This window comes from Humulus lupulus, chromosome 7, assembly GCF_963169125.1.
Source record: "Humulus lupulus chromosome 7, drHumLupu1.1, whole genome shotgun sequence".
Classification (NCBI taxonomy): Eukaryota; Viridiplantae; Streptophyta; class Magnoliopsida; order Rosales; family Cannabaceae; genus Humulus; species Humulus lupulus.
Genome location: NC_084799.1, coordinates 8,614,232 through 8,640,413, shown reverse-complemented (window position 1 = coordinate 8,640,413; position 26,182 = coordinate 8,614,232). Strand labels below are relative to the sequence as shown.

At 36.4% G+C, this 26,182-nt stretch overlaps 1 protein-coding gene across 1 annotated transcript; it reads right to left on the bottom strand.

Moving 5' to 3' along the window:
- Positions 1-284: 284 nt before the first annotated feature.
- LOC133790612 (protein DJ-1 homolog D-like) lies at positions 285-3,272 on the bottom strand. The gene is made up of 4 exons (XM_062228299.1): positions 2,998-3,272; positions 1,484-1,924; positions 814-1,176; positions 285-611 (listed from the first exon to the last, which is right to left on the bottom strand). Exons 1-4 carry the CDS (start codon positions 3,172-3,174, stop codon positions 423-425), a joined length of 1,170 nt encoding a protein of 389 aa, XP_062084283.1. The 5' UTR covers positions 3,175-3,272; the 3' UTR covers positions 285-422.
- Positions 3,273-26,182: the final 22,910 nt, after the last annotated feature.

Sequence of the window (26,182 nt, the reverse complement as noted above, 5' to 3'; positions counted from 1 at the left end):
TAACTGTTTTACCATGACAATAAAAATTCATAAATAATTAACACTTAACATCTCAATACAATTTGTATTTTAAAATAGTGTAATTACTAATTACACAGTTGATTTCAAACACACCCTTAATGAAAACCTTCATTATGATTGATGTGTCAAAATATTTAATCAATATAATGATTAGTTTTATTAAATTTTTGTAGTTAATCGTGTCAATTTGTGTCAAGTTTGCGAGTCGGGTTTGGTTATTGTATCTTACCCGAATTGCCACCCATCATAACATTGTTATGGCATACAAAACAAGGCGTGAGTATCATTTATTCTTGGCATACAAAACAAGGCCACAGTCATTTATTCATACAGACAATAACCTCAACCTCAATACATTACTATTCTGTATAGATGAAGATGGCTTCAATGCCAAATGAGAATTAAAATGTTACTTTAATGCCAAGCAATGCCATCAACTGAGCAACGAACTCAGGGTGCCCTGGCCAAGCTGCTCCAGTCACCAAATTTCCATCTGTGAAGCAACGGTCGATCGGATCAGGTTCCAACCAAGTTGCTCCTGCTAAAACCACATTAAGTTTTACAGCTGGGTATGCAGTACATTTCCTCCCCTACAAATACAGCAAAAGAAAGAAAGAAAATTAGGGTGACTTCAGTTCATATAGAATGTAATGGTTCTGAAAGTATATGCTGTGATTGTTGGCAAAATCTAAGATTCTTTTTGAGTTATAGCACCAGGGCACCTACTTAGTTAGATACATATAACTATCAACAAGTTAACAAGTGATTTCATTGTTAGATGATTATGTATACCTGCAGGACACCAGCAGCAGATAAAATCTGTTGGCCATGGCAGATGGATGCAACGGGCTTATTGGCTTCCATAAAGTGCTTCACTATGGCAATGACTTCCTTATCCAGTGCTAGATACTCTGGAGCTCGTCCTCCGGGGATGACAAGAGCATCATAACTTGATGCGTCTAAACCTTCGAAATTAGCAGTCAACACGAAATCATGGCCTGGCTTTTCACTGTATGTTTGATCACCTTCAAAATCATGCACAGCAGTTGGACAGGTATCACCAGCCTTCTTTTTGGGGCAAACTGCATCAACATGGCACCCTAGAGCTTCAAGAGACTGGAAAGGAACTTTAATCTCGTAATCTTCCATGTAATCCTGACAATTTGAATGGAAGAAAGCAGGTCATGGTCAGTAACCGTGGCAAACTGAAATTTCAAGTTTGACTGGAATGAAAAGCACACTTGCTATATCTAGACAAGGAGTAGCTTAACCATTTAATTGATCTGTACTTGAACCATCGGAACATTGCCATACAAGAGGGAAGACACAGAAACCCACCAAAACCCAATGCCTCAAAATCAATTAATAGTTTCCAAGAGAAAGAATAACTATATATGCACATACATAATCTTTCTCATTAAATTATAGCTTCAATAGCAGTGCAAAGTAATAGAAACCATACCCCGCAGAGGAATAAAATCCTTTTATCTGAACCAGTTATATTGCCTCCTAGAGCCTGCACAAAAAGTCTAATGAACTCTGGATGGCTTTCATACGTGACCCCAGTGATCTGGTGACCATCAATGACGCATGACTTGATGGACTCCGGCTCTACCCAATGAGCACCTGCAGCAACAAGAGCAGGTCCCACTGCAGGGTAAGCTGTGCACTTCAGACCTTTAGCTAAGCCAGCAGCTGCTAAGATCAGTTGTCCATGGCAAATAGAACCAATTGGCTTTTTTGAAGCAGAAAATTTGTTCACCAAGTCAGTAACTGATGCATTCATGGCAAGATATTCTGGAGCTCGTCCTCCAGGTATCACCAACCCATCATACTTACTAAATTCAATGTCATCAAAAGTTGCATTGAGTGCAAAATTGTGACCTTTAGATTCATAATAAGTCTGCAACAAAGAAGAATGAATCATTATAAAAAAAACTAAGGGAGGAAATGCACAATTAACATAACTGTTGTTTTTGAGCAACTAAAGAAGACCTGTCAAATGAAAACTAATGCACATAACTTCGCTTGGGTTTTCCATTACAACCCTTACAATCAGGGCAGGGGTTTTTACAGCCCCTAGATCAATCCACTGTCGAAAATAAAAATAAAAAAAGTACACATTCCCCACAACTTTTTCCAATCTACAATAATACTTTCCCGGTAGACAAACAGGATCTCTCAGCTCTTTCTCACACAGTAGGTAGTAACTTCTCTCACCAGCCCATGAAGAAAACTTCAAATATACAATGGATTCTGTGAGAGGAATGCGATTGATATCAAACAAATAGGTATCAATCCTATTTTTACTTTGCGTAACATGTTCAAACAAGTTTCCACTATCAGATTAAAGCTTATGATTGTCAGAAAATTAGTACTCTGAACTGTAAAGCTACAATCTTGACTGTTACTAACCAACCAAGTGCTTAACAGAACTATCTAACTCTCATAAAATAAAAGCCTACATCAACGATAAGATATTGAATTTTGCATACAGCCATTATTGAAAAATGAAGTACAAGTACCGACTTTAAAATCCTCCATTTATGGTAGACGACTCACATAGCTACATAACATACTGTATAACATATAAAACCATAGTAAACTAAGGTAGCTACAAAATCAAATTCAATAATAAATCAAATTGATCTTGAATAACCAGCGACTTTTTCATAGAGCAGTCGCAAACTCTAATTAAGAGTAAAACCGCAGAAACGGGTCTAACTTTGGCCAAAACTCAAAAAAAGGAAGCCAAGAGAACTTGATTCTTCTTAAATAAAGAATACACTGACCTTAGCTAAAATGGGTAAAAGCCTAAGCCTAACCTTTGTTCATCACATTTCCTAATTTGGGTTTCAATTATAATGAGAAATCAAATTACCAGTTTACGCGATACTAGTACTAGCATTCGATAGACCAAACGAGCGATTATGATGTAATTAAGTTAAGGCATGAAGTGGGGTGAGGAAAGCGGACCTGGTGACCACAAAGGCCATGGATGGCAGTGCGACAAACATCGCCGGCTTTCTTGGCGGGGCAGACAGCGTCGACGGCGACTCCGTAAGCCTGTAAAGCTTGAAAAGGGACCATAGCCTCGTAGTCCTCCATGTAATCCCCGCAAAGCAACAAAACCCTTCTCTCGCATTTAGCCATTTCTTCTTGAATTATCCTCGGCTAGAGTACGTAGAAGCAGATTAGATGGATTAAAAGAGTGGTGATGAGGTCGAGTTTCAAGTTTCAACAACGTACTATTTAAGTATTTTTTAGTGGCAAGTATTTAAGTAACTCCATATAGAAAAATAATAATAATAATAATAATAATAATAATAATTCCAATTATTAATTTTAAAAATATTCTCAGCAATTTCTAATAAGAGATATGCCAGCCAGGGATGACTGTGTGTTAAGAATCTAGAGATCTCTTTTTTGCTCTCTTGGCGGGATTCACTCTCAATTTCTTTCTTATTTTATTGTGTTTGGATCTTGTAATTTTTTGTTATTATTTGTTTCAATTTTGTGTTTTAAAAAAATTATTTTTGTATTTTATATTTTGTAAAATTATTCAAATAAATTATTAATCTCAATTTTGATAAAGAAAAAATTAACAATACATTTTTTAAGGATAATAATTTTATTTTTATTTTGAATTATTAATTTGATAAATTATTTGTGAGTTCAGTTGAAATTTTTTTGACCAAAATAAAATTTAAGATTTTATTTGAACCATTTTATAAAACATAATATAAAAAAAATAATTTATCAAAATATAAAATTTAAACAGATTATAAGATAAAACATAATATCCAAAAATATATATATATATATAAACCCTAATTTAGTTAAACAAGGCCAATTATTTAATCCCTCACTTCAAAGCATTAATAGCCGTTGAGTAATATTTTAATATTAAAACTTTCATTTCTATGGATGAAATCATTTGAGGGGTAAATTTTTTTACAAAATTGGGTATAGGATGAGTTTTTTTTATATGGAAAAAGCTGTAAAGTGTGTACCCCAATTTTAAAGCAAAGCAATGACAATAGACTTGGCTCATCTCAAACATCTCATCACTCATCATTTATTTTGTGAGAATTCCATCCCCTATCATTGTATCAACACATAACCAAGAATTTGTAGTTTAAAAAAAAACACTTGTCCAATTTTTATTTTTTGTTAAATAAATCTATTTAACATCATTATTATGTAATTTGTCTATTATTTTTACCTTAAGAACATAATTTGTCACCACAAGTGTCTCTTGGCCTTCTATTGATACTGCCTAAAAGTACATTAAGACACTAAGTTTAGTAAATTAAGTGAAAGAAAATATCAATGATTAATTAATTAAATATATATATGATAATTATCTAATAGGAGCTTCACCTTAAACTCTACCAGTGGGACTCTCAGTGTTATCGACATTTGAACAGTTTTTGGAGTAATTTTTTTTATGACCGTATATATTGTAACTATTTAGAGCATTAGCGCGATTTTTAGAAAATTCTGAATAGTTTACAGTACTGAAAACTAGGTTCAAACATGTTGTTGCACACGTGTAACGCCCCAACTCCAAGGACCGTTACGGTGTGCCTTGTAAACAGTGCTAAACTCGCTAATCGAGTCATTTGACCAAAATCGTGTAACTAAGTATGATTAGCGGTTTAGGGATTAAAATTTTTGGTTAAGATGTAACGTTTCACTAGAACGTTTAATATATACATTGGGATCCAAAAAATATAGTTTCAGAGTCTATTATAGAAAAATATTTACAACAGGCCGTTTTAAGCGGCAAAAAAAGGTTTAACCCTAGTTCCACTTTAAACCTCGGTCGTGGCAGACGAGCAGCTGCATATGTACACGTCATCACCTAAGCTCTCCAACTCAAGGATGGTCCAGCTTCCTTTTGCCTTTTCCTGCACCACATAGCACCCGTGAGCCGAAGCCCAGCAAGAAAACACATCATAACATGATATAATATCAATAGTAATTGTATTGATTATTCAAGACCAACAGTTCAAACAAATAGGTGACTAACACAAGAGTTACAAACGTCGGGACAACACCCTTTAGCCATGTGACGATAGGGTCACCAGGGCTTAACTGGTAGGTTGTCATTTCATAAGTTCGATCAGGATAGGTGCATGGTGATTGGTCACCAACATAACCTTCCTCCCGACTCTAGAGTCGTAACTATGGACAGCGTCCCCTAGCCATGTGACAAACAGTTACCGGGGCCATATGCCCTGGCTATGAACATCTGGTCCTAGACCAGGCAAGCGCTTATAATTTTCATTGACCTTCCGGTCGGCCCAGCATTAATACCCCATATGAGTCATTCAATGCTGACATCGATTAGATCTAATCTCCCGACTCTAGAGTCGTAACTATGGACAGCGTCCCCTAGCCATGTGACAAACAGTCACCGTAGCCATATGCCCTGGCTATGAACATTTGGTCTTAGACCAGGCAAGCGCTTATAAATTCTTCGACTTTAGGGTCGGTCCAGCATTAATGCCATAGAGCCATTCAATGCATGTTCATCGACTTTAGGGTCGATCCCTGACTAGTCAGTGCTATACACAGATAAGTCAAGCCACCAAACATATATCACATGTTCAATATCCATAAACTAGGTATTCAACATGCTTACTAAACAGGTACTAGTACAATTAGGATCATGCATAAACACAGAGGCTCAAGCTCCGAACGATATCATACACAGTATGCAAAGCATGTCCTAATCACATGTTTCTCATGCGTCATATATATAATATTCAACAATCCAACATGCACCAATAGCATCCATGCATGTCACGTTTAATAATCAACCAACATGCATCAAGAATAGCTATGCATGTCATACATATACACATGGTGCAGCTTTCTTACCTCAGAGTCGAGCTAGGATGATTAAAAGAACGACCCTTGAGAACGATCAACTTTTAGTCATTTAGCGGTCACCTAGTCATAACCAAATATAGGATACCATCAATAAAAATGATCAACATAAGTTCCCAAACCAATATCTAGCCTCCAGTATATCAATCCCCACTTAACCGGGTACTAGGTTCAACCCCGAGGCCTAAGGCTTGAATCCCCAAGCTAAAAACACCATTCTGGCCAAAAAGTCACTAAGGGCCGCGGCCCGCCCTAGCTGCGCCGCGCCGCGCCCCCCAGACAGAGGCAACCCTCTCTGCCAGACGCCATGAGCCGCGGCGCACCACAGCCATGTCGCGGCTCATTACCCTGTTCAGCCAAAATCTCAGTACGCACCAACAAACCTCCCCTGCGTTTCCCTTGGAACCAGCCCTTCAAACCTATCCCAAACCTCAACCTAACAACCAATTCAACCACCAAACATCATCTACAACTCACCCTCATCAAAACTCAAAGTAAACATCAACCAAACTTCTATTAATCCAAACTTTCTACAAGAAATTCACAAGCTCAAAACTAAAGCTCAAAACAGAGCACACCATAAAGTTCATGGCTGGAACTTACCTCAAACTCGATTTTGAATCCCCTTTAATGGCTGAAACAAGTTCCCTAGCTTCCACCTTTGATCTCCTAGCTTAACTCCTCAATTTGGGCTCTCAAAATTCAAAGAAAGAATGAAGGGAAAAGCTTGTACGGGAGAGAAAGGAAGGGATGAGGATGGGGCTCTGTTTTGTTCTGTTTTCCACAACCTTCTAAAACTCAAAGGCTGATATAAATCCTTAAGGTCAAAAGACCATAATGCCCCTAAGCCAAATAAATCCCTCTAAAGGCTTCCGAGGGTAAAACTGTCATTTCCCGCCTATCTCGTGAATTATAATTAACGCTCTCCAATTCCCGCTATTCTCAATATTCTCAAATACCAATAAATCATATCTCATTACCCTTTTATTCCCGGTAATGCTCTAATCATCAAAATGACCCCGAGACTCACCCCGAGCCCTGAACTTAAACCTGTTATGACTAGACCGAACACTTACATTCCATGATCGTCTCATGCTGAATAGCTCGAACCAATCCACCTTATAATATGGCTATATTAATTAATCACAACCATGCACCCAAAATACACAATCACGCCCTCAACGGGCCAAGTTACCAAAATGCCCTCATAATTAAAATATGAACCCATATATATGCATCCACCATCATATAATAATATAAGTCACGTAAACATGCATATAATCATTAAATATCATAATAAATCAATTATGACCCTCCCGGCCTCCTAATCAAGGTCCTAAACCTTATTAGGAAATTTGGGGCATTACAACGCGTGACTAATTTTTTTTATGCACGTGGAAAACGACATGTTTGAACCTAGTTTTCGGTACTGTAATCTATTCGGAATTTTCTGAAAATTTGCAGGATGCTCTAAACAACTACAATATGTACGGTCATAAAAAAAATTATGCTGAAAACTGTTCACGAGTTGAGAACAATGAAGAACTCCACCAGTAAAATTCTTCTATATATATATGGGTAAAATGGAATTGCAAGTATCAACTCCTTATCATCTTGCGGAAAAATACATTTTTTTTTGTAGTCATTCTTCCATTAAAGACATCATATTGAATAATTAAGCAGCTATTTTTTGAGGAATAAATTCATTCATTCAATATATGTCTATTATTATATATTTATGTATATCATGTTAAAGTGAATATTAATTTTTAATTGTTAATTTAAATACTAATATTCACTCGAATGTTCTATCATTTCACCTTTAAATCAAAAGAAAGTTTTTCTGCCATAGTAAATTCGAGTGTGCAGTACAAAAAACTACACAATACTCACTCCAACCGAACCATGCCTATATCTTCATTATTCAAGATATACATTGTCTTTTATTATTGAAGGCAACACTATTCCTTTAAAGGCAAAAAATTTCTATCTAAAATACCCTTAATAATTCTATTTAATTACATTTATATCTTTATATATATACATTTATATCTTTATATATATTATGTTTTGATTATTTATTTTTATAATTATATTTATGTTTTATATTTTAGTTTAAGATTTATATTATACTAATAAATTAAATAAATAAATAAAAGTATATATAACATGAATAAATAACAAAAATTAAAAACTAATAACTTATTAAATTTAAAATACTAAATGAAATTAAATATAATTAAACAACAACAACAACGATTTTTTTTTAATAAAAAAAACAATAACAACAAAATAACTCTACTACCAACATAAACTAGTATTATCACTTAATAATCTGAAAGATCATTATTAGATCATCCAATATCATTAAAATAATGAGTCATACTATTAAAAGTATATTGAGATGCTTGGCCTTGTTGAAACAATATCTTTTCTGCAAAATCTTGATCTGTAATATTAATTTTTTTTTTTTTAAAATATAATGTTTAACTTTTATAATGTAGCAATTTAAGTTCAGTCCATTAATTTTTTTTTAGTGTTAAAATTATCATTACTTAATTATATATGTTAATGTATAAAATTAATATTTATTAATTAGTTAGATTATTTATTGATGATTAAAAATAATAAAAAAAATATTTTGTTTTTTTGAAGTAAAATTTAAAGTAATAATTGGAGATGAACTAACAATGTAAGGTGAAACATGTGAAAAAAAAAAGATAAAATTGATTTTAAATGAAATTATGGTGTGCGATGGGCTAACTGACACAATTTTACCAGAGAAAATACATTTTCCTGGCTCACAACTACATACCAACAAAAGTTTGTTATTACATTTTTGCCCTAAAAAAAAAAGTACATATCACTGCACATTAAAAATAATATTACTTTTATGTGATGAAATCCATACACCCGGTTCGCAAACCGGTTTTTGCTTGTTGCTACAGTCAAAAGTTTCTTGTCTTATGCCAGGGGATGTCTTAAATCTATTCTTACTTCTTTAAAAAACAATTATGATATAATTTATTATTGTATAAAATTTATCAAAATTAATATAATTTGGTTTTTTTTCAATACTTTTTTAACATTATATATTATAATTTTGTAAACTTCATATGATACATTTGTCTTTTTATTTTTAAATAAGGATGTTACATTTTAAGGGCATTGATGACACCAAACACAATTTCAACTTCAAAAAGTCTTAATTTGGTTTTCCAACCAAGCACTAACTTCATTTTTATTTTGATGATATTTAACTTTGATGTTGCTCTATTGGTTTGACGCAAGGGATAAAATAATTCATATATCTTTATCTCTAATTAATAATTACAAATATATCTTTTATTAAGTATATTATTTTAATTATTTTTCTATTAATTTTTAATTTTTAAAATATACACCAACATTATAAAAATAAATAAAAATTATACAACACAAAAAATAATAAATTTCTAGGAATACAATAATTTTAAACATAATTATTAATAAATTAGTGTATAATTATTATTGTCTGTGTTTTCACCGAGTGACATATGACACAAATTAAGAGTCATTAGAGATCCTCAGGAGTTGGTTAATATTCCCCAGAATCTCTTTAAGGCTCCCCAGGAGTTAAGATCAGTTCTCATCACAGTTAACCACTACCGGATGAGTAAATCCCCTGAAAAGCATTACCAACTGATGACTTTGTCAAGGGATAATGCTCCAAGTCTCCCAACGAGACTGCCTACTCCATCCTTTCCTCCTCTAGCCATGCGAGAACCCTCTTCCGGACCAAGAGGATAGTTGTCAGGTGTCAAGCACAGTGACCCTGGACCACAGATAGCTTTCTGACACCTAATGTCACATGGATCATGGTGTCAACTCCGTAAAAGTAACAAAAATGATGTCCCACAACGCTGCCTGATATGGGAAAACATGCAGCCTCATGAATCATGGTGAGGTCTGAGGAAATGGTTCATGTTAAGTACTTTGACAATGAATGATGAGGTCTAGTGATGTGTGTTCATGTTGAATAACAGTGAGGTCATGCGAGATCTGGTGAAGTATATTCATGTTTAATTTTGCTGAGATCTGTTGAGGTATGTTCATGTTTAGTTTTGTTGAGGTCTGGTGAGGTGCGTCAATTTTTTGGCAGCTAATACGAAAAAAATGCAGAAATTTCCAGATTTATTAATCTTCAACAAAATCAAAAAAAATAAACAGACAAATAACCAAATATATGTTCGAAATATGTTAATAAGTGCTAAAAATCAACACCCAACATAATATACACACAAAATATACTTACCCATTGATTTTGGGGTGATTTGGTGGCAAACAAGCTTGGGCGTGGTGGGGTGAGGGTGTCTGGGTCAGCAGGGGTGGGGCGGCATATTGAAAGAAGAGAGAAACGAGAAGAAAGAAAGAAAGAAAAAGAGGAAAGAATGGTAGTTTAGGAGGATCTAAAAAAATAAACACATATTTGTAATTGCTAAAGTGATGTGATTTTTTTGTTGTAGGCCATTACTATATGCATATCTTAAGTAGTTTTCTTTTAGGGGTGTTTGTTTTGAGTAGTTGAGTGACTTTGAAAAGTATAAAAAGGCTTAAGATGTAATTAATATTAAACTTAAGTGTATAAAATTATTCACTTTACTTTTAAAATACATGTGAGGCCCACAAAAATTATTAACTTTACCTCCTAAAAATTTGAACCAAACTTAAAAAATATTTTAGATTCTTATTCCTACATTCATTTTACCCATACCAAACATCCCTTAGATTATAGTCTTTTTTTTTTTTTTTTTTTCGAATTCATTGGCATCTGCTTTGTAATGAGAACGTGTTATTTTATGTTTCCAAAATATCTTATATAATCTTTTATTTTAATACAAAAGATAGCTTTCAAATAAATTCCTTCACGGTTCACACCACGTGGAATATTTTCAATTTTAATCCAAGAGCCTATTTTCGTTGAAATGCTCTCTCTCTCTCTCTCTCTCTTTTCTGTATAGTATAGGGGCATTTTTCTGACCAATCATGCTTAAGAAATGTGTAGGTATAGTGTAAATACTGCGTGCAACCTCCATATAATTAATTATTTCTTTTTAAAAAGTCTTTTAGCCGACATACACTTACAATGTAGAAACATGGCACAGTGAGGCACTTTCACAGGAATTTTATATGGGAAATTTGATTTGTAACGTTACAAGTGACACTCCGTTTGAAAAATAATTTATGACTATATAACTCTCATTTTGGTCCTACTAATGCTGTTACTATCCAAAATACCCTTGGCATAATTTTCCCTCTCTTTTTCTCATAGTCTTCACTTTCTGTCTCTTATGTTTTCCCTCTCTATCTCTCAAACTCTCCTACACACAAAAAAAGTCAGCCACCATTAATTTGCATTTCGAATCTAGGGGCAAGTTGTGAGTCCTTTCAAGTCAAGAAACTTCATTTTGGATTTCGGATCTAGGGGAAAAAATCGTATGGGTAAGTATATATTTGTTATATGTAGTGAGGAAACTTGTCTGGTTACATTACTTGTCTTATTTCGAACAGATCTGTGTATGCCTTCATGTTTTATTGTAATTTTTCACGGAATGAATTTTGGATACTTCGTGCGTTTTTTTTCTGGATTTTTTTTCCTGCCTTAATGAGTTTCGATGAAACTCGATAGGTCTCGATGTGTTGCATACATGCTGGCTCGATGGTCCTCGATGGACCTCGACGTGCCTCGATAGTTTAGGATGTTAGTACCTCGATGGTACTCGATTGTACTCGATAAAACTCGATAGGTGGATAAGAGTTTAATTGGATTTAATAACTCGATTGTACTCGATAGGTGTATAAGAGTTTAATTGGATTGTTTGCCTCGATAGTACTCGATTGTACTCGATAAAACTCGATAGGTGTATAAGAGTTTAATTGGATTGTTTGCCTCGATTGTACTCGATAAAACTCGATAGGTATTTAAGAGTTTAATTGGATTGTTTGCCTCGATTGTACTCGATAAAACTCGATAGGTGTTTAAGGGTTTAATTGGATTTTTTGCCTCGATAGTCCTCGATTGTACTCGATAAAACTCGATAGGTGTGACCTCGATAGGACTCGACATATATCGATAGAAATCGATATTTTCTGTTTTATGTTGTAGTTTAACTTTTTGACCTTTTTTTTTTTTTTTTTTTTTTGCAGATTCGACAGTTTCCGTATTTGTTGCATTCAATGGTGTTTGTGAACTCGAAAATAGGGATTGGATTTTCAGAGATGCTGAAAATCAAGTTCTGCCCGTGGAGAAGGATGTGACATATGAGCAACTGTTTGACATTCTGTATGATGAGCTTGAAGTGGATAAATGTGTGCATGACTTGAAAATTGAGGTCCCGTACACATGCCTATCACAATCCGTCAAACCTACTGTTATAAAAAATGATAGGCATGTGCGTGCATTCATTGGGTTAGCATCGAAATCTGTAGAGAAGCTCATTCCTCTATGTGTCACATTGATTAAGAAGGGAGGTGTAAGAAATGCATCAGCTTCTGCCAGCGTTAATAAAGAAGTTCGATTTGAAGATAACATTTCTCCTCCATGTCATGGTTTCAAAGGAACTCAAGGTGACGTTGGAACATGTGTTCCCGAGACAAATCCAGATGTCATGGTCCATGGTGATATTGTAACGCCCTGGCTACCCCAGAACAGTTACGGTGAACGGTGGACCGGAAATTTGACTCACTACCTGAGTCTTTTGGTAAAAAACGTGCTCTAAGTGTAATTAACAGGTTAAGGCATAAAACCAATAATAAGGAAATGGAGATTTTTATTACAAACTGCTCTGCAGAGCTAAACAAAACGTTTACAAGCTGTTCTCAGTACAAAAAGGTCACTACTGTTGTAAAGTTACAATCCCGCCGACCTAAGCGGCAAAAATAGGGTAAACCCCCTAGTTCCTCTGAGAACACCTTGACCGTGGTGGTCAAGCGGCTGCATATGTACACACTACCACATCAGCTCTCCACTCAAGGCTAGGTGAGCTTCTCTTTCCCTTTACCTGCACCACATAGCACCCATGAGCCAAGGCCCAGCAAGAAAACATAACACTTTATACAACATTATCAAATGATTATCATTATAATCACACTGAGCGTAAAGCTTTCAAACAAATGGGTAAACACCACATGAGGTTCTGATAAACCACACTGAGTGACTGCCATGCAAGTCACTAATTCAGATGGAAGAGTGGCTGATGGGTAAGCCACTAGCCTTCAACAGGTTCTGGTAACCACACTGAGTGACTGCCATGCAAGTCACTAATTCAGATGGGAGAGTGGCTGCTGAGTAAGCCACTAGCCTCCAAGCGCTTATTTCATTCATCGACCCTCGGGGTCGGTCTGGCATTAATGCTCTCTGAGCCATTCAATGCTGGTGATCTATTAGATCAAAACTTGTTGGCTTGCGTGACACACGCTAAGGCCGTCCTGACTAATAAGTCAGCTCAAAGTGATCAGTGCCCAGTACCACCCCTGAACCTGACTAATAAGTCACAGCTTCACAGTTGATACTAGAACCCTTACCAAACCTGACTAATAAGTCAGTGCCATGCACAAATGAGCAACATATGCTAAGCATTCTATATTCAATCCATGTCCATATTTTCACAATCACATGCCTCATGTATATCCACGCATGTCATATTTGGGGTGCAGTCTTCTTACCTCTGGTTCGAGCAAGAACGAATAAAAGAACAACCCTGAGAACGATTGACTTTTTGGTCCTTTAGCGGTTACCTGGTCATAACCAAATTATGGGATTTCATCAATAAAATGAATAATAAAAGGTTCTCAAACCAAAACCTAACCTCCGGGACCTCAAACACCACTCAACCGAGTAGTAGGTTCAATCCCGAGGCCTTAGGTTTGAATCCCCATGCTAAAAACACATTTTTGGCAAAATTGACCTCAAGGGCCGCGGCCCTCCCCTGCTGCGCCGCGGCGCGCCCTTCAGCCAGAAGGGGCCTCCCCTGCCAGACGCCAAGGGCCGCGGCGCTCCCCTGCTGCGCCGCGGCGCTCAGCCCAGAATGGCTAAGTCGGCCACACGAACCAGTTTTCTCCCCTGAGCTCTTTCCTCTCAAACCAGCCCTTCAAACCCTCTCTAAACTTCTTCCAAACACACAATTAAACCCCCAAATAACACCCATGGCTCACTTTCCACAATCAAATTCTAAAGCTGAAATCCCAAAACGAAAACAGAGCAAACATGGAAACTAAGAGCTAAAAACTTACCTCAAGTTCAGGTTATGGTGCTCTTCCACAATGGAACACTCTCCCAAAGTACCAAGGCTTAGCTCCCAAGCTCAAACCTTCAACAAATTCACAAAACTCACAAGGAAGGAGAAGCAAGATGAAGGTACGGGAAGAGGAGAAGCTTACACTCTGTTTTTACTCTGTTTATCCACAGCCTTCCAAGCTTAACATATATCCAAGCCAAAAGACTAAAATACCCCTAGGTCTTTAAAAGTCTCTTAAGCCAACCCAAGGGCAACTTTGGTACTTTCCACCTATACCGTTAATCATAATTAATGCTTCCCAATTCCCGCTAATCTCAATATTCTCAAACTCCAATATTTCACATCCCGTTACCCTTTAATGCCCGGTAACCCTCTAATCATTAAAACACCCCGAGCCCCGAGCTTAAGCCTGCTATGACCAAACCGTTAATTAACATTCCTTGATCGTTTCATGCCAAATAGCTCGAACAAACCCACATTATAATGTGGTCTCAAATTATATCACCAACATGTGAATAAATAATCAATTTACCCTCAACGGGTCAAATTACCATCACACCCCTGTATAAAGAAATATGGACACATATGCATGCATTTCACATCATATCATAATATAATCAACATATACATGCATTCAATCAATTAATAACATAATTAAGCAAGTACGGCCCTCCCGGCCTACTGTTCACGCCGTTAAATACATCGGAGAATTCGGGGCATTACAGATATCCTGGTTAGAGATCCTTCATATGTGCATGACACGGCGGAGTACGATCCCTATGGCTACGAGCCTTATGTCAACGACGATCCTGTTGCTGATGCAACAGATCTTGGTGGGCCAGATGTTAGGGCAAATTTTCCAACACAGAGTTAAGATGTTATGGTAGATGAGGAGCGCAGAATAGAAGACCGGCAAACACCTGGGACCAGCAGTAGTCGTCCAGGTCCAAGTAGAACCGATGATAGTTTTAGATGGAGTTTTCCACTGGACTTAGGTGAAGATCGTAGAACATGCAGTGCTCCCATGTTCACCAAAGAGGATATAGAGGCCTCACATCAACATCATTCCTCAACCAGCAAAGTTTCAGGAGAATTGCACCTTGGGAAGTTCTTTCAGAACAAGCTTGAATTGAAAACCAAAGCATCCATGTTCACCAAAGAGGATATAGAGGCCTCACATCAACATCATTCCTCAACCAGCAAAGCTTCAGGAGAATTGCACCTTGGGAAGTTCTTTCAGAACAAGCTTGAATTGAAAACCAAAGCATCCATATTTGCGATGAAGAATAATTTTGAGTTTATGGTGAAGAAATCTAGGACTGATGTGTGGTACATTACCTGCAAGGATCCTGATTGTGGTTGGAGATTGAGGGGTAAGAAAAAAATGCGATCTGAAATGTTCGAGATTACTGTATACAACGAAGTACACACTTGCTCACAAGAAATTCGAGATAAGGACCACCGTCAAGCATCACCGTGGGTTGTTGGGCACTTAATCAAGATGAAATTTGCTACCGATGGTACTCGGTATATGGCAAACAACATAAGGGAGGACATGAAGCACCATTTTAGGGTTGAAATGAGCTATGAGAAGGCGTGGAGATGCAGAGAAAAAGCTCTTATGTATGTCAGAGGGACACCTGAGGAATCATACTCCAAGTTACCTGGATACCTGTGTCATTTGGAGCATAAGAACCCAGGTACAATTACTGATTTTGTAGCAGAAGATGGTCGTTTCTTGTATTGCTTCTTTTCCCTCGGTGTTTCTAGGTGTGGTTTCCAGTACTGTCATCCTGTAATTTGTGTGGATGGCACATTCTTGAAGAATAAGTATGGTGGCCATATGCTCTGTGCTGTTGCGTTGGATGCAAACAACCAGTTGTTTCCAATTGCGTTTGCATTGGTGGACAGTGAGAACCATAACTCTTGGACTTATTTCATGAGAAAATTGAAGGAAGCCATAGGGGACGTTGAGAACCTTGCTTTTGTATCGGATAGGCATAAAAGCATTAATCATTATTTGGAGCTTGTGTTCCCAGATGCGTATCACGGTGCATGTTACCATCATATCTGTATGAATGTTGTGGCAAAATTCAAAACTGACCACGTGCAAGACATCATGGGGTGTGCAGCGTATGCATTTCGAAGAACGGAATTTCACAAGTTCTTTGAAAAGATTAAGGTAATTGATCCGCCCATTGCTCAATATCTAGGGGGAATTGGCTTTGAAAGGTGGAGTAGTGCTTATTTTCCTGGTAACCGATACAATATCATGACGAGTAACTACGCATAAATCTTTAACAATAAGACCAAGGAGGCAAGGAGCTTTCCAGTCGCCACTTTTCTTGAATTCATAAGATTCACTCTTCAGTCTTGGTTTGCAGATAGACGTGAAAGAGCTGCAAAAGCAACAACTGTGTTATCACCTGAGATGGAAAAGGATTTGAAGCAAATAGGTGATAAAGCAATTTTTTTTGGATGTCCAAGTCCTTGTGTAACGACCCAAATTCACTAATAAGGCTTAAGGGCCTTGATTAGTGTGCCAGGAGGGCATTATTGGAATAATTGTGATCTAATGAATAATTATGTGTTTAATATTGTTTATATGATTATAAAATGTGGTATATGAATATGTGATAAATGTGAGAACCACATTATTATGTGGACAGGTTCATTGAGCACGACTCAAGACGATTCTAGGGTCAGATAGCGGGAAAGTCATAATGGGGTTTAAAGTTATGACTTTAGAGAAGTCAGGAATGTTATTAGATAGCGGATAGTGAATTGGGTTACCGGGACATGAAAATAAATTTATGGAGATATATTCGAGGTTAGGATGTCTAGGCGGGAATAATGGGGGATTTTACCATTTTGGCCTCGGGGACGGTTCCGGTACCCCGAGCCTCGGGGTTAGCTTAACACGTGAGTCAGACTTTCGGAAGCCTTTAGAAGAAATATAAACCGACCTTAATTTAGCACTTAGGCTCTTTCTCTCTCTCTTGCTCACGTTCAAGGAAAACACTGAAGGAAAAATACAGTGAATCAAAGGGGAGACAAGCTAGGATTTCTGTGATTTGGGGGTGAGGAATTGAAGGTCTAGCTCAGAGATTTATCAAGCTTTAGAACAGGGATTAAGGTGAGTATTTAACTCTGTTTTCTGTGGTTGAATTATGAATTTTTGCTGGGTTTAGTTGGGTGCTGAAACAAGTTTGGTTATGGTGTTTAAGGCTGAATTAAGGAGGAGATTTTGGAGACTTGGCTTGGCTACAGTTTGGTGAAGAGGTTCTACAACAGAGGTGAGTTTTAATTTCTGGTTTGAAGGTCTTGGATTGAGTTTGGTGGTTGGTTTATGTGTGTTTAAGCATTTGGGTTGCAGAAATTGAAGGGAAGTGATTGAGTAGGTTAGGCTATGTTTTCTTGGGAGATTATGCTATTTAGATCATGCTAAGAGGTTAGGAATTAGGTGGTTAAGAGTTGGGGAGTTTTGGGATGGTTTAAGGTAAGGTTCTGAGCTCTTGAATGGTGGAAAAACTGGGTTCGAAGGGGAGGGCTGCGGCTCTGTTCTAGAGCACCGCGGCCCTAGCATGCAAAGAAGGCAGGGAGGTTCGGCCAAGGGGGCGAGGCGCGGCGCCCAAGGCAAGGGCCGCGGCGCGTGTGTGGTTCAAAGTGGGAGTTAGTTTTGTAAATTGGAAACCTATATTTGGATATTTATGAAACCCTATACTTTGATTGTGGTTAGGTGATAAAAGCTTGGGCTCGGGAACGAATCGTGCTTGAGGGGCGTTGCTCATAATTCAATAACCGTTCAGACTAAAGGTAAGAAAACTGCACCCGAGTGTATGGTTTTGAATGGGACTAAGTGCTCCCGAGTGTTGTATCGTGTCATCGTTGGTATTATGCCAAGGGACATGTATAAGCGGTCTAAGAGTACCGTTCATGACTTTAGCGCACGGGGCGCGAATTGGCCACTGGGAGCCAGAAACAATAGGATAACAGAGGGAGCAGCCTGTGAGCGTTAACCCTGGTTATCGTCTGTGCATTGTGTATTATGAGCTGAGATGCTTAGTATGTGAGATACTTGATTGATGATATACTTGAGTTTATGAGATGCTATATGTGTAATTGACTTGTCACTAGTTGTTCATGCTCTGTTAATGCTGTGTTTTCTTGCTGGGCCTTGGCTCACGGGTGCTTCGTGGTGCAGGTAAAGGCAAGAGCAAGCTGGACCAAGCCTGAGGTGGAGAGCTCCGAGGTGAAATGTACATAGCCAGCTGTTCGATCACCATGGTCGAGGAGCGTGTCAGGACAAGGATTACCTAACTGCTCATTTTGCCTTAGTATGGCTAGTCAATGTATTTAAATTTCGTAACTTCTGTAAACGACTTTTAAACTGTCATTTTTGGGATCCCGTATGTATAAGCAATGTTTAGTAATGAAAATTTAACTTTTGAGACCAAAATGCTTTTAACCCTAGTTCCCCTACAGTTTCAGTAACACGATTTTACTTTAATGACTTTATTAGCAAGTCTGGCACTTTATAAACACACAGTGTAACGGTCTTGGCTATCCAGGGCGTTACACCTTGGTCATCACGAATTTCTTGTGGTCGATGGTAATGGTGATGGTGAGGTGAACTTGGCCACAAAATCATGCTCTTGTGGCATGTTCCAAACCATTGGGATACCCTGTGTACATGCTTTTGCTGCAGCCAGAAAAAGAAGCATAAACATTTACTCATTGTGTTCCCCTTACTATAGAATCGAGGCATTGAAGGACACTTATAAAGATACTATTTACCCGGTTGGGAACGAGGATGAATGGGTAATCCTTGATCGCATCAAAGATACGGTTGTCGGCATCCTCGCTGAGAAAACCCCTGTAGGAAGGCCCAGGAAACAGAAATTGGGTAGGCAAAAGACAAATCGCTATGCTTCACACGGGGAAAAGATTGTCAAGCCACGTAAGTGTAGCATATGTGGTGGTAGTGGGCACAATAGGAAGTCATGTAAGGCTAGGATTTAAAATATTGTGTTATGTAATTATTTAATTGGTTTTGCTTCTCCTCTATTCATATTTGGTTGTTCATTACGGTTTCCATTATTTCATTATGGTTTATGATTTAGCACTAATCTCCCTATTCGATTTCTTAATCTAGTGCTGACGAAAAACCACTTCAACAGTCTCCAACACATAAAACCATTGTACAAATATCAAGTTTAGTGTCAAATTTTTACACCAATGATGCTCTATTTTGAAAATTTTTAAGGGTTTATAGTATAATTTTAAAACTTTTTAACACTTCATATTTTTTTTTTCTTAAATAATAAGAAAGATGTAAAGGAAAGAAAAATTGAGGTACACATGACTATGAGATGGTTAAACACCAAAATATATGCTCATATAAGTAGCACTCTAATATTTTTTTTTTCTATTTAAGAAATAGATACTTCTAGTTCCTATCTTTAATTTAAATTCAAGTTTGTACCATTTGCCTTTTTTTTTAAGAAAAATAAAATCTGTTTTAGACCTATTTTGTAAAATGATTTTTTTTAAGAAAAAACCTCTAAAGGTCAAATTATGTGAATTTAATATTTGTTTATTTAATAACTTTTTCAAAAAATATTGTTTGATAAAAAATAATATACAAAACTAACTATATGCTATACTATACAAGATGTGTAAGAAAAAAATGTAAAGAGCATCACGGGGCCAAATTCTGATAGAACAGGTCCACACACCACTTGGTCCTGAAATGCTGGATGTTCTCATCGATAACAGTATCGAGTGGTAGCCTGGAAACTAGATGCTCGATATGTTTGATGGCAAACATACCACAATCCCCACTGCATAGAATCGATTTTGTGTCAATAGAAGATAAAAATAACTTTAATTTTCAGATTTCAAAATCCACTAATTAAATAAGGGAATACCTTGTCTTAGTCTGAGGACACTCCTCTGGAGGAATACGATAATATGAGAAAGGCTTTGCATTCTGCTCAGGATATACCTGGAGGTCCTCATGGTTGTCAAACATGCCAGAACACCATAACAACGAAGGCAACAATAAGCACCAAGGCTTGATCGCTTCCTCCATCAGAGTGGGACTGAGCATGCTATGGTTGGAATCATAAACGTTGATGCACCACGTTGGAATGGAGACTTCAATAGTGATCCAATGTGCGGCTTTCTCGACGTGCAAGGAAAAATATACTTCACTCACATTTTGCCATGATACAAGGAATTGATTATCATCGCCCTTCAACATTCTCAGCACATCTTCGTCCCATGTATACTTAGTGCCGGTCTCTCTGAAATGATTCCAACGACCTAGGCACACCTAGGGGAAGGTGGTGTTCATGATCGCAGCATCCTGCCGAAATGCAGCATGGTAAAAGTGTCGTCGGCGGCGTAGCTTGTGCAAAACGGCATCAATATGCTAAAAAAACATAAACATTCGTTAGTACCATCAATATATTTTAAGATTGAATTGAAAACATGAATGTAATTTACATACCGAATCCCAAAGCCAAGTCTTGACTGTGTGCAACTGTAAGATCCATGCCACACCATGCCCTAGTATACACGTTGCGGTCTCTCTTATTGTCAATCTTCCCGATGATCCACTTATGGAAGCTCTTCTCCTACTGTGGGTCACACTTCCTCAGTGGTTCAGCAACTAGCCCCTGTTTATCTAGTCTGATCTTCTTTGTTGGGTCGGTGAAGTCATCAAAACGCTTGGGCTTGCATTTCTTCCTGACAACTTCAAGGCCAGCTGCCTCCTCGGGCTGCAGTACTCGTACACTGGGACTGTCAGCATCACTGGCAGCTACAGATGTCTGGGCCTGTGGAGTGGAGGGTTGATCACCGCGCTCGTAGTCTGCAGGCAAGATATCAGACTCTGCATCTGATTTTACGTCGGTGGATCGACCTGAGACCAGCGAAAGCAGCTGTGCCAACTGAGCCATGATCGTGGTCTGATTCTGTAGTAAGGTTATCTAGCCCTCCTCTACCCTCTTGAGCCTCTGCAGAAGTTGCTCATAATCAGGCTGGGCAACCTGACTAGATGAAGCTGCACAGGCCTGTGAAGTGCCTTCATCAACCCTCGGGACATCCTCATAAAAAATGGAGGCTTCCTTTGCAACTTCTGCTAGCTTCTCTGCCTCCTTCTCAGGTACCACTACTTTGTCCACTGCAGTCCCAACCTCCAACTCAGGGAATAACCTGGAATCAACTTCTAGGAGGCTATTGTAGTAGACTACCTCACTGGGACGTGGCTTCAGCATGGAAAATACCACTAACTGCATGGTTGAATAACATGTGTCAGAAAAAATTTAATAAAATAAATCGCTAATCAATTAATTTGTGACATTTAACAAGATAAAATTGAACTTACTCGACGATTGGCGAATATAGGAGCCAACAGAGCTGTCGAAATAGTGATATTAGTCTTCGTAGCCCAACTGAACATCCTCGGAATCTGATTCCCACTATTCTCACCTAACTTACTCCTGAGAGAAGGCATGGCCTCAAAAGCCTAGTAAAGAAGCGCGGGTGCATAGCAAGTGAAACTATACTTCGCCTCCTTCTGTTTTTTGCTTGACCCCTCTTTCTTCTTCTCCTCATAGTGTTTCAATTTCTTCTTCATGTCCTTTTGAAGGCCTTTGCTAACCTTCTTAAATGACAACTTCCCCCAAGGATACTTGAAAAAGTAATCAATATCCTCAACCATCCTCAGGGAATCTCCCCATATCGTTGTTGTCTTCTCTGGGGCATTCAGTACTCCCTCTATCAAATAGCACAAACCCAGCTTAAATGCGTCTTCTGGGTTTGTGGAGGCCTTCAGTGCATCTTCCAACTGACCAAAACTAACATTCAAATCACCATTCAAATATTCCTGGATGATCCGATCACTTGAAAGATGCTCTTTCAATTCATCTGGGGACGGTGAGTTCCCAAAATTTAGCCCGGTAACTAAGGCAAACTCTGCAATACCAAATCTACAGAGAGTGTTGCCCAGGTAGAACTGACCCTCTTCAGGCTTCTTACTTTCTACCTTACGCAACATTAGCTGATGCAGCAGAACCCCAGAAAAACTAAACGATTTTGCCTTGAAGAACTGTCCCAACGGGCATGCCTGTGCCATTTCAATAAGACCATGCCTCTTAAACTGCTCTATAAGGGTATCCAAGTAGGCACTACCCCTATAAGTGACACGGCCAGGAAAGTGTTTCTCCAACGGCACAATAAGTTCAGGCATCTGGAAAAAAAAACAAAAAAAATGTTAAAAATGTAAAACAATCTGGTAAGGCAGTTATTATCGAGGCAAAAACAATTGAGTTCTATCGAGTCTTATCGAGGCCTATCGAGGTAAGGCAAAAAAACCAAAGTCTAGTCATATCGAGTCCTATCGAGGCCTATCGATTCCTATCAAGGTGGGTCCTAAAAATCCCAAAGTCGTGTATCATCGAGTCCTATCGATTCCTATCGAGGTGGGTCCTAAAAATCCCAAAGCCGTGTATCATCAAGTCCTATCGATTCCTATCGAGGTATGTTCTAAAATTCCCAAAGCCTTGTATCATCGAGTCCTATCGAGGTATGTTCTAAAATTCCCAAAGCCTTGTATCATCGAGTCCCCTATCGAGTCCTATCGAGGTAGGTTCTAAAATTCCCAAAGCCTTGTATCATCGAGTCCTATCGAGGTAGGTTCTAAAAATTCCCAAAGCCTGTATCATCGAGTCCCCTATCGAGGTAGGTTCTAAAAATTCCCAAAGCCTGTATCATTGAGTCCTCTATCGAGTCCTATCGATTCCTATCGAGGTAGGTTCTAAAAATTCCCAAAGCCTTGTATCATCGAGTCCCTATCGATTCCTATCGAGGCACAGTCTAATCCATTTCTCATCCTATACTATTGAGTCCTATCGATTCCTATCGAGTTTCATGAAAATATCGAAAGAAACCCAGATTTCTTCATTGCCAGCCCCGATCTATCCTATGAACAAAAATCAACAAAAAAAACCAGGCACATACACATATTGTAGATTAAAAACGAAATCCCTCACCTTCGCTTTCTTTGAGGTTGTTTCCTAAAAATTTGGTTGCCTTGCTCGACGTTTTCTCCTTCCCCTTCTCCGATCGTCAAGTCCGACCTTTGGGAGCCCTTATTCGTGTTCGTGGAAGACAATGAAGTTGGGTTCTACGGATTCAATCGAGGCCTATCGATTTCAAAGTTTGCTTGGTTCAGGTATTTTGGGAGAGAATACGGAGAGTTTGAGAAAATTATGCTAGGGGTATTTTGGGTAGTAACGGCATTAGTAGGACCAAAACGAGAGACTTATAGGGATAGGGTATTTTTCAAACGTAGTGTCACTTATTGCATTAAAAATCAAATTTCCCTTTTATATTGAGTGGTTTGTTAGAAAGTGAAAAATGTGTTAGAGTAAATATTTTGTGAGATACAAAAGAGTGGTTTTTAGTTTGTTCTTGGCGATTTGAAGGTGGTATTTTTCACTTTCCCGTTAACCCATTTCCAACTTATAACACCAAAATTAATAAATTTTTATAGCATATTTTTTTCTATTCTAACCCTAATATAAATATATAAAATAAATATATATATTTATTATTAAATACTAATATAAAAAGTAAAATAGTTTTATTTTTTATTTTTGTTGTACCTCCACCATATTTGGTGGGATACTATAGCTTGACAACATAATGTTGAAATAAATAAAATTGGATTTAATTTTGTGTCTTTTTAGCATTATATTTATTATTTTACGGTCCGATTGGAACTGCCGTTAGACAATTTGGATTGGAAGTGCGTTTGAGTTATTAATTTATGGGGTGAGTTAAGTCAAGTGTCGGCAACTTCAACGGAAATCACAAATGGTTTGGTGTTGGTTTAGATAATCATAATCTCTTGCCACCTTCTGTTCATCACCAACTGAAAGTTAGTACTTGAAAAAGCCATCACCGCCTCAATTAAAGTCTACATTTCTCTACAATTGTTTCATGACCAAGTTAGTAAATAAAGTATTTTTCTAGCTATTGGACTTAAGCCCAAAACCAAATACAAAGATAGAATTTTCTAGCTTGTTTAAGTCCGTTAATGAACAGACATTGAGTAGTATATATAGGGATTTTGGGTTCAAAGTAAGTACACAAAGAAGGTGTTTTAAAGAATGTGAGTTCAAGTAATATAAAAGTGTGTCTAAACGAGGGTACAAAATAAAGCCCGCAAGTATTTATTGTGTGTTGTAGTTCTAATGGATGATGTAAATACTATTCATCAAGTTATAAATATTTTATTATTTTTTTATAAATTTTTGTATATATATATATGAGTGTCATATTGTTATATTTAATTATTTTAAAATAAATAAAATATTTTAAAAAATATAATATATAAATAATGTAGAAAAAAATAGATGAATGTTTAATTGCATTGCATCTATATTAACTTTTGAAGAAAATTAATAGAAATGAAAATAAATTTGATAATGTTTTAGACTACCTTTGTTTTGTCTCCATATACGTTTTATATAAGGGAAAAAAAAATAATACTGAAAGAATGTGATCCTGATTTAATTGAATTATTTTATTTCCATCCCCAGACATTATTCTCTTCTTCATTTTAATTAATGCTAATTTTATTTTATTCCACTTAAAACAAACACTAACTAAGATGCTTTTCTTATTATATTCCTACTGAAGATAAATACAAAGTAAATTAATGATTGAAGTTGCTCTAGTACAATAATGCAAGAAAAAGTCAAAGTAAGCAGTGATTAAGTAAAAGAGCCTCAAAAGGACTAAGGATTTGAGAGCATTAATTCAATCTGGTGTAAGTATTTGTACAGGCGCTGTTTGGTAATTATTAAAAAAATAATTTTTTATTTGATTAATGAAAAATTTGACAATTAAAAATAAAATAGTGTTTAGTAACTCTATTTTTATTTTTTATTTTTTTTAATTTTAAACAAAATTTTGAAAATAGAAAATTTTCACTTTCAAAATTTTTTTAAATTGTTTTCAACTTTTTGTTTTTTTTTCTTCTCTTCTTCAAATCACCACCTTATTTTATATTGTTAAATAAAACATAAAAATAAAAGCTATCAAATGTATTTATTATTTTTTATTTTTAAAAACAAAAAACAAAAATAGTTATCAAACATATATTTATTTTTTTAAAATAAAAAACAAAAATAAAAATAATATTTCCATTTTTGTGTTTAAAAAATTCAAAAACAAAAATTTTACCAAACACAACCATAGTGATTTTTCATTTGGTTGTTAGAAGAGAAGAGAAGAAAAGAGTTCAAACAATTTGTTATATACGTGTTTGTTTTTTTTATATGTGTGGAAAAATAATTATATGAATTTTGTTTTCGGAACTTCTTAAAAATTTGCAGGAGGTACGTTATAATTATGGTAAAACATTCGTAAAGTGTTATTCTATATTGGAATAACTTTCATTTAATCATAAAAAAAATTAGTCCATACTTGAGACCAATTATAAATAAGAATAAAGTTTATGTTGTAATAAGTTATTATATTTTTTAGTCAAGCCTTTAGAAAATATGCCTCCAAATAGTAATAATTATGTTAATATTAAATATATTTATATATATGATATCTTATAATACTAAAAATTCATAACAAAATTAAAAATTCATGACAAAATTAATTATTAATTTAGATTTGTAAAATAACTTTGCATATTTATAACATTATATATATACATTACAGCTGTACATTTATGTCATTTACGTTTATCAATATTTATAAATTGAATTTGACATATTTTATCAATTATTATTTAATTTATATTTAAATGTGTATATTTCTAAAAATTTATTGATATAAATTTATTAACTTATAACCTCCTCATAGTAATAAAATATGTTGGTCCCAACATTATTACTATAGGAATATTTTATTGTATAATAAACACCGTCATGAAAAAAAATTGGAATAAAAATACTTGA